This window comes from Trichoplusia ni, chromosome 5 (assembly GCF_003590095.1).
Source record: "Trichoplusia ni isolate ovarian cell line Hi5 chromosome 5, tn1, whole genome shotgun sequence".
Classification (NCBI taxonomy): Eukaryota; Metazoa; Arthropoda; class Insecta; order Lepidoptera; family Noctuidae; genus Trichoplusia; species Trichoplusia ni.
Window position 1 is genome coordinate 17,094,825 of NC_039482.1, and position 12,980 is coordinate 17,107,804.

At 33.8% G+C, this 12,980-nt stretch overlaps 1 protein-coding gene across 1 annotated transcript in view; it reads right to left on the reverse strand.

Annotated features, from left to right (window-relative positions):
- The window catches only part of LOC113493773 (microtubule-associated protein futsch-like), a 160,780-nt gene that overhangs the window by 62,129 nt on the left and 85,671 nt on the right, over positions 1 to 12,980 (reverse strand). The window contains exon 2 of the mRNA XM_026871788.1: positions 5,389 to 5,487. Within this exon, the coding sequence (XP_026727589.1) occupies positions 5,389 to 5,487 (99 nt within the window). The remainder of the gene's footprint in view (positions 1 to 5,388; positions 5,488 to 12,980) is intronic.

A 12,980-nucleotide genomic window follows, 5' to 3' on the forward strand; every position in this document is an offset into this window, starting at 1 on the left:
ATGGAGCGAAAGTAATAAATATGTAACATTTTTTGTACGAGTTTAGTATCAGAATAAATTATATAGGAAAATGCAACAAACCGATAAGTAGCCCATCATATATTTTGCAAATAAAAATATTGAATATAAAAATAAAATTCTGGCCTTATAGTAGTACTTTTGAAAGATTAAAAAATACAAGTACATAGCTCAACCTTAACCGTTTTCTAAAAACTCTGTTCTCTTCAGCCTATCCTTTTCCCAACTATGTTGCGGTCGGCTTCAAGTCTAACCGGATTCAGCTAAGTACAAGTGTTTTACAAGGAGCGACTGCCTATCTGACCTCCTCAACTCAGTTGCATGGGCAACACCTCCTTAAAACTCTGTCTCAAGGGAAAAAACAACAAAGTCACTATGTACTCTCTCATTGAATTTCATACAGTAAATAGACCATTTAATCCCATCATATCTTAAACTAACACTCAAACTCCGTCCAGAAATCTGTTCTCTACAATTCAAACAGTCTCTTGTTGGTTCCTTTTGTTAGGGTCGGAAATCCTCGGTTGGTCGTTTCAGTACAAACATTGTAATATTGACTTGATCCTCCTCCAAGTCTTGACTTGATAATTGAAGGCTGCTCTTCGTTTGTTAGTCTGGATCTATTGTTAAAGTTGCTGGAAACTTGAGCTGCATCTGGCGAAGTGGAGAAGTTCGGTGGATTTATGTTATTTGTGTTACAGTTAACGACTAGTTTTCGGTATGAAATTCAGCTTGTTTGAAGGGTATTTATTGGTATTAAGTTTATGCCTTTAGAGTTTCCTTTAGAAATTATTTTTGAGTTAACATATTTTTAAGTGGGTCTTTGTAATTTTAATTTTACCTGGATGGATTTGGGGGTCAAAAAAATGTGAACATGTAATTTGTTTGTCAAAGCGAATTTTCGTAAAGTATTTATTATTATTTTACAAAAATATATACCTATGTTAATTGGTATTTCCACTTCACATCACAAATATCAATAAAACGACCGATATTCTCGCAATCTCCTGAATAAATCGGATTATTTTTGTATTGAATCCCAGCATGATCCCCGGTAGGTATTATTATAATCTGAGCAAACGTACTTCATGTTTTATATGAAAACCTATTTCAATTTAATCAGATTACAAACATTTGCTTTCATGTCACAATTATTTTAAATTTTTAAATACCAATGAAGTTTTTTTTACTACTTTTAAACTATTTTATAGATACGCAAGGTACTTTTCGCCGTCATGTCCTTGTTACTTTAATGTGTAAACTAAGCAGAAGACTGATGTAAACAACATTTCTTACGGCTTTATCTACCGGACACAAGTTTCTTCCCGGATAAGAAGGTTTGAGCATTGATCATTTATAAGTTTCATTTGGCTATTCGACTACAAGTCCTGACATAGCTGGGTAAAACAGATTAGTTCTAGTACAAATTAAAAAGTGAACTATAACAACTGCAGTGTTCTTAATATGCTTTTTAGGTCCAAAGCGACCTCATCAAGATTTTTCTAATAAACTTTTGGCAAAAAGTTCTTTGTTAAAATTATTCCCATAAATCAGTCTCCATTTGAGTTGTTCCTTCATTCGTGTCAGCCGCTGAACCAGAAACGTTGATAAGGCTTCGCCGCTTAAATTCCGCTCATCGAAGCCTACATTTGGGTTATAAAGTAAACTAACTTGTCAACTCACGCTTCAATGATTTAGAGGCTGCTAAATGGAGTTTGAATTAGTTTTGAAAAGAAAATTGTTTTATGGAATTGTTACTTATTATATTGTAGAGGCATGCGGTTATAGCAGAATTTGCTATGGGTCCTAATGTTAATTCAGATTATTTTAAGTCTTGATATTGTTAAAAGTTTTTTTTTTTCTATTCTACCATGTCCCACTCATGGACGACTCCTTTCACGAATATATTAAATTGCTATAAAAAGTAAAAATATATTATTGCGAGCGATATCGAATACTGTTCTTGCTATCAATTGCTAATAGAATTGCTCTACCAAAAAAGTATTTTGCTGTAAATTGAACTAAAATAAACAAAACAGTTTTCTTTGTTTAGTTGGACCCATAAATCTAAATACGTCTTAGTTTTCGAACTTTCAGAACCACGAAATAATATAAATAAAGGTCATTATTTAGTGTAATAAATTAGTTAATTGTGGTCACGCATATCGCTTGTTTGGTGCGATTAGCGACGCCAGCAGAATAGTTAATTTTAGGATTAATTGCTAAATGGGTCGTAAGTTAGTAACACTCGCAATTTAGATATTAGATTTTACTATGCCCTTTGCCGTTTCAAACTATTAAATATGACTTTTGGGTGTTGGAATGGTTTAGCCTCTAAGCTAGGTTTTATTGCTAAAACTTATAAATTTGAATTTGTTTTGAGCTCCACTTTGCTTAATGATGATAGATCTGTTTTGATTCACCGTTCTAGAATTATCTTTAAAACTAGAATTACTTACAAACTTATTTAGGAGGTAATATGGTTTTTATGATGTTTATTATGCTATTGTTAGCTAGTCTTTCCTTTGATAATGTTTTATTGGTTTTATCTTTCTAAGAAAGAAAATGTTGTGTGCCCGACCAATATTGGATAAAAAATCTTGCACTTCTGGCCACGCCAAACTCACTGGGCGCAATTTTCGCGGCTTCTGTCCCTGACTAGAACAAGCGTTTATAAGATCAACAAATCCTTGTATGGAGTCTTTGTCTTTGTGCTTGTGAAACCCTCGCAACGCAAGGAAGAAGAAGTCGTTATAATAAAAAAATCGAAGGAAAGAAGGAAATCAAAGAAGCTTTTGGGATTTGCCTCAACTCGTGTCATGTGGCCCATTCCGCCTATCCCAACAGAGCAAAAAGGTGTAATGATAATATCCATTCAAATTAAAACCAGTACCTTTTTTATCAAGCTAAAGTTCTGTAATATTACAGGAGAAACCTTTTATGTAACGTTTTGCTTAAAATCCTGAGTTTACGATATTTTTACGAGCTCTCGAGGGACGCGTCTAGTGGAGCTAGCTCGTAAACCTAACTCTTCCAGATTATCCTACCAGATATATTTATGTTATAAAACATTTTGTTTTTATGTATTTGTATCTGACAATCAGTGGAGAGAGAAATCTAGGACTTCTTCATCTTGTACAACTTTGTTTATTACTTTGCCACAACATACCTTACGAGGAAGGCTTGGATATTTTGGATTCCAAAAATAAAATCTCTTTAGTTTCGGTGTGATATTTCGTTGTCTGTTGAATCAAGCCTTTATAGGAAAGAGGATGATTAGAAAAAGTCTGGATAAACTTAGAATTTATTTGGACATTACTATGGTCTAGTAACAAATAGTTGCCTGTTATTTGTGGCTATCATTCACCTAGCTTTAGAAATCCACGCCCAAAACTGTGTGAAGAAAAACAGCTGTTCAATAGTTTAACGAGGCCTAAATTAAAACTATATCGAGGTCGGATACCAACTATGCATTAGGAGACATTACCTAAAAATGGAATACCGTACTTTTGAATTTGTCAATCCAACCCACTCTTTATAGTTTTCTTTTACCATATGAATTAGTGGACTTTCAATTACTTTACACTCTTCACCTTTCTTTATAAAAAGAAACCCAAACCCAGTTCACAATCTATTACTTTTCCCACATCTTCACTCTTTAACACCCTTCAACATATTCCTACCTATCAACAACTTCAGCGCAATACTTGCCCCACCACTCATCGAAGCGGGACGCAGCTACACGTAGTTTGCGTGCCATCTCGCTTCCACAGTCCCTACCAACTACCAAGTTAGCTTAAAGTTTATAGTACAGGTTCATGCAGGCGATGTTTCGTGTCATCGCCGCTTCGCCGCCAATCTGCGGGGAACAGATTGATTGCTTGCACTACACGCTGATGTATCGATGCTCAATTACATTTGTCGACGTCACTTAATAGATTCAACTTGGTGCAACGTTTTTATTAACAGCTTGACTAGTATTAAGTGCTTCGTAGAGAGTGAGTTTTTCTAGATACTTTTATGGTATAAAGTTTTGTAGTACGAAAAAGGTTCTGTAAAAAGTTTTGTTTGAAATTCTGATCATATTTCTTTTTTTTTAATTGGAGTTGTAGAAAAAGGTATCTTACCTAAGACTTATAAAACTATTTTAATGATGTTGTTGATAATATTTACCGAATGTTTTTGAAGCGTATTTAAAGTTTTCTATAATTTGTGATAACCGCTAAGTAAAGTGAAAGTTCAGTTTGATACCAAAACTTTTAATAGTATTTTGAATGTGCCTCTGAAAATTTAATTACGCTAAAGTTTTAAGCCCTGTATTTAGTCGGCGAGCTATCCTTGGAGGTTTGGGCTCACAAAATATTTAAAATAAATTTTAGTAATTTGGAAAAGTTGTTACAATAGAGGAATCATTAAAAGTATGGAAATGTTGACGACCATTCTCGAAGGTTTGTATCTGTGATATAAAATTGTAAATTTGCTTGTGTTACCTCTATTTTTTGTAATTTTGCTTAACAGTAGTCTGCATGACTTAAAAACTGATTTATCGTTACTTTTAAGGGATCCGCATACAACTGAACCCGCTTTTCTACAGATTCCGCTGTATGTTTATCTTGGAAACCGTCACCCATCGACTATGAAAGATAAGCGGCCCTTGATGCGGTCAAGAACTTGATTTTCAACATTTTTTTTTATTTTCGTTGGCTTCTTTGTACAAAACCTTACTCTAGCGAGTGCAATTCTCATTTGACTAGTTTTTATACCAGTTACTCTCAAGCAACCTAAATAAACCATCCATACTCGTATTTCTTTTGACATCAATATTGATATCATTTTCAAGTACCTGTGGAAAGAAATCTCTTAATTCAAGTACACAGTGAGTGGATACATTTAAATTTATTATGAGCTCAGTAAAACGGTCTGAGTGCTTGATGAATAAATTATATGTTTTGATTTAACTGGATCGTGTATTTCAGTAGCGTTCGAATTTTCAGAGGCAGGTTTTAACCGAAATTAGATTGGGACAATTTTATCTCAAACACCTAGATTAGTTAAAGAGTTTATTTGGTTAATACTTTTACAGGTTTCCTTTTTATTTATTCAAGAATTCGGTGTTTATCCCTGTTTATCCGTATTCATACCTCATCTGTCTTTCAGTATATCATTGTGGTCATCTATCGTTTTACAAACACTCACACAAAATACATCGTTCAGCATAATACAATCATCATTTCTCAAGCTTGCTCTTCAATCAAAGTTCTACCTTAACTTTTCCAAATATTATCATCATTATTGCTGTTATTTTCGCCGTAGCCTGATCCCAAACCTTGTAATACTCTCTTTAATATTTAAGGTATAATATGTACGTACCATATCGAGCTTCCTCCCCCTCGGGTGCCTGCGCCGTGAGGGTGGATAACTCCTTCTCCAAGTCGACCTGGTGCTCGCCAGAGTCCCATGATAGCAGCCCTGTAACAACAACAAATTGGTTAACACAACTCTTAAGAGTAGGTAGAACATTAAGATCCAAATAAAATTATCTTAGAAATGCAGAACAGTCTAAATTATAATATGAAATGTCCATCACTAGGAATGTAGAAACACGTAGTCATAAAAAACAGTCCAACCTTGATACAAGATCAATACAACATATTTTAGGAATATCTAAACACGTACTCGTTAACGCAGTTTTAACAGTAAAACATGTCAAAAATCTACATAGTCACACAACGCGTATCAAACAAAGCTCAGTAAAACAATAGCGAAAGTAACAAAAGCTTGATTTCAAAATATCTGCCTCTAGCACGAGTATTACAAACTATAAATATTTCGCTCTTTCAAATAAATGTGGAAAGAACGTAAATACAGAGGAATTTAAAATTAAACACACGTATGTGGCTGCGATGCCCCGGGGAGAGGAAGTTATGAAGGAAATTATGCACCCCGGGAACACCAGCAGCATTAAGTAGTAAAGTATATTTATATGGGCATAGGTACACCCAGCAAGTTACGTCAGAGTAATTAGTAGTGGACGAGAAATGAGGTAGAGGATATCCTGATGGATGGAATTCATTTCCAGGTATGGAATGTATCAATTTTTATTGAAATTCTAAACTTAAATAGAAGTCTTGCTGATCGTAGCTATCTTATCGTGAAGGCAAAACATTTTAGAAGATTAAATTTTTCAATAGGAATTGCCTAAAAATAGCTTTTATGACAAAAAAAGATATCCTTAAAATTTTATTTCAATAAACTAAAACTGCGTAGGAAGGCTCACAAAAGAAGCACAAATTCAGAAATAACCTTAAAAAAACTCCAAGAATTCCGAAATTAATATCAGTCAGAAGCAATTTTCACTTTTTCTTGTCTTCGTTAATTATTCAGGGAATTGCGCCTTTTCTTCGAAGGCACGCAGTTTTTCAAATGTTTTATTCATGTCGATCTGGGACAAGTCTGAGTCCATTTGGATCCAGTTTGTTTGTACGGACCTTGAATCGAGGGACTAATTTTGAAAGTAATCTTGGTAATGACTGGTTTTTTGTTTTATACATTAGCGGTCTTGGTAGGTTTTGCGCGATGAGTTTCCTAAACAAGATGAAACTGGAGACGAAATCCAGGACAAACGAGTTTGTTGATTAAACCCCTAAAATGTAAGGCGAAAACGTCTTTACACTACTTTTTGACTAAATTATTTCGATGTCGGCTCATGTTACTAAATTAAAAGCTCTACCATCGCATTTAATATTTTTTTCCCAAACACTATCCGTATCAAAAAATACATCCCGTGACATCCAAATCTCATTAAACGAACAAACAAGCTCGCAAAAACCAACAATTCACGTCATAGCGAAACTAAAAACAAAATAACTACAGCCAGTATCCAACTCGGTCACACCCCTGGGGGTATACGAACAGAGACAGCTCAAAATAAACGGTCGGAGTATTATATAAACAGCTGCGAGGTCGGGGCGCAATACATTTTAATTAAACCACACTATCTGGGATCCTTGTGAGGGCAAAACAACCTAGTGTTGCTTGTCGGTTTTTGGTCTGTGATTCCTTATAGCGTAATTTGATTTTGAAACCTACGGAATGTTTTAATGTTGAAATTGTTTTCCTAAACGATCTAGGTTGTGAACTAGCTATATCTCCATATTTATCATTACTAAACATTTTTCTTTCGTTTTTGAAGTAATTCTTTATTTCGTTTCTAAGTTCCCTCCTTTCTCATGATTTTTCAAGCTAGCTGTGATTATTTCAAGTACAATTATCTAATAATTTTTACCTTTACCTCCATCATTATTTATTTCATTTGCTTTTCTTTTCTATCTAGCCTCTATTCGTCCTAACTCTTGTCTCTACCGAGTAATATTCTGTGTATCTATATCATCATTAGACCACAGCCTACAGAACAATAAATAGCAATTATGGTAACATCGGGGCAGTGTGGCGTCGTTTTAATTAAACCTGAATGATGAATCTATCTGTTTGTGTCTCTGTGAACCTAGTAATTAATATGGAATATGATGAATGCTTAGCTGTTTTTGTTTTGTACCTAATTAATGTTCTAATGCTAATGTTTTTTTTTGTTTTAGATAGATTTTGATATTACGATGAAATTAACAAACAGAATAACTTATATCCTAACAGAATATCAAAATATAATCTAGTAACAATAGAAAAGGTATAACAATCACATTATACAAAATAGAAATGCCCTTCAAAATGTCTCCAAGGTCGCGGGAGGTTGTTGAAGGGAAGGTTAATGACACGGAAAACATCAAAGACGGAGATTTTAGGGCAGAGGGGAAGAGGAGGGGAGACAACCCTCCTGTGGAAATGATAATACAATCGTTACGCAAATTAGGTCGGCTGAACAAAATAATTTTATATTGTTCTGTAGACGATATTGAATCGAGATCGAATAATGTAATCTGTTGGATTTCGAATGATTTTGGTCATTTGAATTTTTATTTGAGTATTTACGACACAATTTTGGTGGATGTCCTATAGAATCAGTTTCAAATTATTCGAAAAAAAAACATAATTTGGTGATAGGAAATGTATTTCTTACGAAGAAAAACTTTACCAGGAATCCAGCTCTATAACGATTTGTATAATGATAGGCCATGTGAGATTTTTACCCTAAGCCACTCCCCGGCTATCCCATTGATAAGGAGGTGGGTGATTCTATAGCCTCAAACATTTGGAATATTCCTACAATTAGAGTAGAAAACCTAGCACCTCGAAATAAGTTAAACAACCTTTCCTAAGGTTTCACATTGGATGGTTAAACGACCTCTACCAATACCAATTGTTCTCAAAATAACAAGAAACCTCTTAGTCTATACAATAGCGTAATTGGATATTACAATCTTTAGTAGTTACTTGAAAGGTGACCTTGAAAGGTCAGACGGCAGTTACCTGATATAATAACAAGTAAAACATGTTTAAGTAACACAATAGAATAATATTTAATACGAAAATCTATTTAAACGAAAGCTTCTGGACGCCAAATGATCGAGTATTAAAGAAATTTTATATTGAATCGTTTGATGAAAGGTATAGGGTGTGGTTAGTACAAGAAGATAGCTTTACTTAATTAATTAAATTAATTAATTAGTGTAATGTTTGATACTTAAAACTATGTATACTTTATTTAAATACATACATCAATGTAAAAATATTTCAACAATAAACTAATCTATCTATACTAATATATAAAGCTGAAGAGTTTGTTTGTTTGTTTGAACGCGCTAATCTCAGGAACTACTGGTTCGATTTGAAAAATTATTTTTGTGTTGAATAGACCATTTATCAAGGAAGGCTATAGGCTATATATAACATCACGCTGCGACTAATAGGAGCGAAGATATAATGGAAAATGTGAAAAAGACGGGGAATATTCTAATCACGTGGATGAAGTCGCGGGCAACAGCTAGTTGATTATAAACTTGGACGATATAAGAACTGGTAATTCATATTATGTTATGATTTTTGTGGTCTTTGCTCAAACCTTTCCTATACGGAAAGCCTGTGTCCAACAATGGAACGTATACAGGCTTATATTATTTTTGTAGAGTCAGCATTGTGATAATTTTGACGACCTCCGTGGTCGAATGGCGTACGCACCCGTTTCAAGGTGTCGCTAGCTCTGAGGTCCCGGGTTCGATATGTAAAAATTGTCATTTCTACATTGTCTCGGGTCTGGGTGTTTGTGGTACCTTCGTTGTATCTGAATTCCATAACACAAGTGCTTTAGCAACTTACTTTGGGTTCAGAACACTGTATGTGATGTTGTCCGCATTTATTTATTTATTTATTTAATTTAGGAAATTTATATTTTGTTGCTCTGTTTTCCCATGACTTTTACAGAGAAGTTTAGACTTTAAAATGTTCTCCTTTTAATGAGACATTAGAATCCGAATCGACTATGAAGCTAGTACTACAGTGACCTATCTATTGTAGAAAGCCTGTCTTTTCAGATATGCTTAGGCAATCTACAAAAACTGTTCTTAAGCATTCTATTTACAACTTAAGTTGCCCTCACTTAAGCTTCTAAGTTTCTTAAGCTCGAAATAACGTCACTGAAGTCAGCTTTATCAAACCTTTATTAGTTTAGCCCTAAATTATGTAAGAAGGGCACGAACTTTAGAAGTCAAAATCTAATTTCTGTTCGCGAACAATTTAGTTTTAGAATACTTTATCGTACTTTTGTTTCGTTTAGTTATTTATTGGTCTTATTTAGATGTCAGGTGATAAGTTTTTGTTTAGATGAGAATTATTTTTCTTTAAATTATGTAATACATTCATTGCGGGCAGATTAACTCTTAATATTCAATTCAGGTTTTTTTATGATTTTGTTTATTTGTGAAGCCATTTAATTTAAAACTTAATTTTGTTAGGAAAAAATTTAATGATTTAAGTGTTACTTTGATCGCAAACTGGCAAAAGGATATTTTGCTATCTAACCTCTTCTTCACATTAAATCTCAATAATATGACAATTAGCTGCACCGTATGAAAAAGTACATTTATGATGTTAAAAAAATCTCTAGCATTTCCTTCATACATTTAAGGCACACCATTGAAAGAAATGTCTGACTACGTTTCACTGTTATAAATATATTGTTCCCCTTATTTTTCTACAGTTACTATAGTTTACTGTAAAAATGCTTCACAAAACGCTAAACCCAACAACTCGAGCCTACAGTACTACTCAAATTAAATTACCGTTTCAGTAGAGCAACTCCGTATAGCGCGTTAAATGCACTTAACACATTAACCAGTATATGTGGACCCCATTTACTGGTTATATGGAAACTGTGTCATAGGTGGGCCTCGGATCTAGGTTAATTGGAGGCAGCCGGGTGAACTTGTTGCATTTGCAGCCGGATATTGCGAGACACGGTTAACGAAGGGGTAATGGAGTTTACCTTATTGGTGAAGTGCAGGTCACTGAGTTATGTCTTCCGTGGTAGAGTAAGAGACTGTAGAGTGTATAAATATATATATACCTACCTAAAGAGTAAACACAGAATAATTCTAATGTTCGGCTGGCCGTCCGCCACAAGCGGTATCCCATGAACTGGGATAGCTCGCGATCGTGAACAAAGATCGCGTTCGATTGTGTTTTGTAGAGATGGCATACAAATAAAATAAGAATGAATCATGAGATCGGGTTTGAACGACCAGATCCCGCCCCCCATCAGCTCATGATTAAGGAAATGAAATGAAATCATTTATTCTGTAAGTAAGATATATCATCACTTTTACATGTCTTCTTTTTTTGAGGACGCAGGAGTCGACATTTTCTATCTGAGTACCCTGAGAAGAAATGTTCTGAAAGAATTCCGGTTGGGTCCGAAACTAGTTGGGAAACTCCGATTTATACGCGTGAGTAAACCTTAAAAGAAAAGGAGTACAGAAAATAAGCAAATCAAATTAAACGTTTATGATCAATACAATTATAATTGAAAACGTAAATCGAAATAAATGGAATTCACCCAAAGCGAAACAACGCGGTTAGATCTGCATAGCACAAAATATGTCACATAAGCAACGTTTGCTATTAATTAAAACCTGGTCTGATATTAATTAATTTTGACCAGGCCAGGTTATTGATAACAAGGATTTTAAGCTTGGCCTTAACTCTCAATTTTACTGGTTCGTTAGAGCCAGCAGTTATAATATCACTTTGAATATTGGTATAGTTTATTTTACGATGGAATTTTGATAATATTATAATTACAAATCATTACAAGTTAGTGAAAGTACACGGTACGGTAATTCGAGGTGACGCAGTAATTTTTTTTGAAAATTTTTATTTTTAATTTGAAAATATATTACATACTAAGTAGGTCTTTTTATTTACAGTACAATCATTTGCTATATACTAAAAAACATAAGTAGGTCTTACTATCTCAATGTTGGGAATATTGGGGCTGTCATGTCCATGGAAATAAATGTAAGTAAATAGTAAGTAAATAGAGATAAAGAAAATATTGGGAATAAGTCTTTCTTGTCTTGATTGCACTTTTTATGGCCTTTGAAATTTAAACATTCTGTGACTATTGTGCCACGAACCAGTAAGGAGTTTTTTACAGTTAATTGGATTAGCAAAAGAAACTGTTACACATGGTGTTTCCAAGTAAATTCGTTGTTTTACATAAGCGGCAATTCGTTTTGCGTGCACACATTTGGTATTCGGATCCGGTTCGTTATGCATGTACATAACTATACATACACTGCTTATGCTTTCATCAAACAATTAATGAATATTTAAAGAAATTGTGTGAAAAACTTCAGCGTTAATAGAGTCGTTTAAAATGTGTCTGATTTATTATATTGTTGCCGTTGTAGAGCACGCACTGGTGGTCAATGCGTGTGTAATGTTTTCACACCCATTGGATTTGTGTTTTTTCTGCCTTCGTTTTGCTAATCTCATAAATATTATCTATTTCTCACATCGCTTATAAACCGGATCCAATATGTCTATACAGATATAGACATTTTAGATACAACTTACGTTTGAAGTTAATTATCAAGATTTACTGTGATAGTAAATACTTCATATTTCATTGAAAAAAGTGTTTTCTTTCATATATTTATACGTGTAATAAATTATGCAAGCAATAAATATTGAGTATTGGCACAAAATCAGTGCAGTAATAAATCACATCATATCAACAAAAAACTTGAACATCGAATTCATTTTATAATAATATCTATATCGGATTAATTCCGCTTGTAAAATCCAGGCGCGATATCAAATTCATACGTTAATTATGAATTCAAACTGTCCAATCAAACATATACGAAATTACAAAATAACAATCGTGTTTTCTGATTGGCTGTTTTCATTGGCCAATTGGGCATCGTGAACCAATTTATTCATTAGCTGTGTCAATACAAAATGGAGGTTTAGGAAAAGAGGTCGGGTGTAGGGACGCGGTGAAATAGGTGGGTGCTCTGACCTATGACCGGGTTATGTATGCCTAAACAAAAGAGAGGTGAATGGCCTTGTTATGTCTCGCGCTTAGCTATTTTTTTTTGCTAGATCCCTTGTGTATTAAGTAGTTGTTTGTATGTCATATTTAGAATATAGCAATTCAATTTTTTTATAGTCTCGAGTAAAAAAATCTCTTGAAAGAGTTTGTTGTGCGCTCTTGAATTTAAGGTAGAATTTATATGATGTAACAAACATAAAATAATAGGAAAAATTTAAGAAAGATACTGCTAAAATTAAGAAACAGGAACGCTTTAGTTTTGTCGGAATGTAAGGGTTTTAAGATATAGTATTTTATTTAGATTCTTAGTATTGTGGTTGTGACTACGAGTGTATACTGTATTATGCAGTTTTTTTAAGAAAATATTTTGTGGTAAAATGCAAATAGAAAACAGAATTGCAACAGCTGTTCAAAAACGTAGATTGAATTAATAAGATGCGGTGTGGTATCGCTT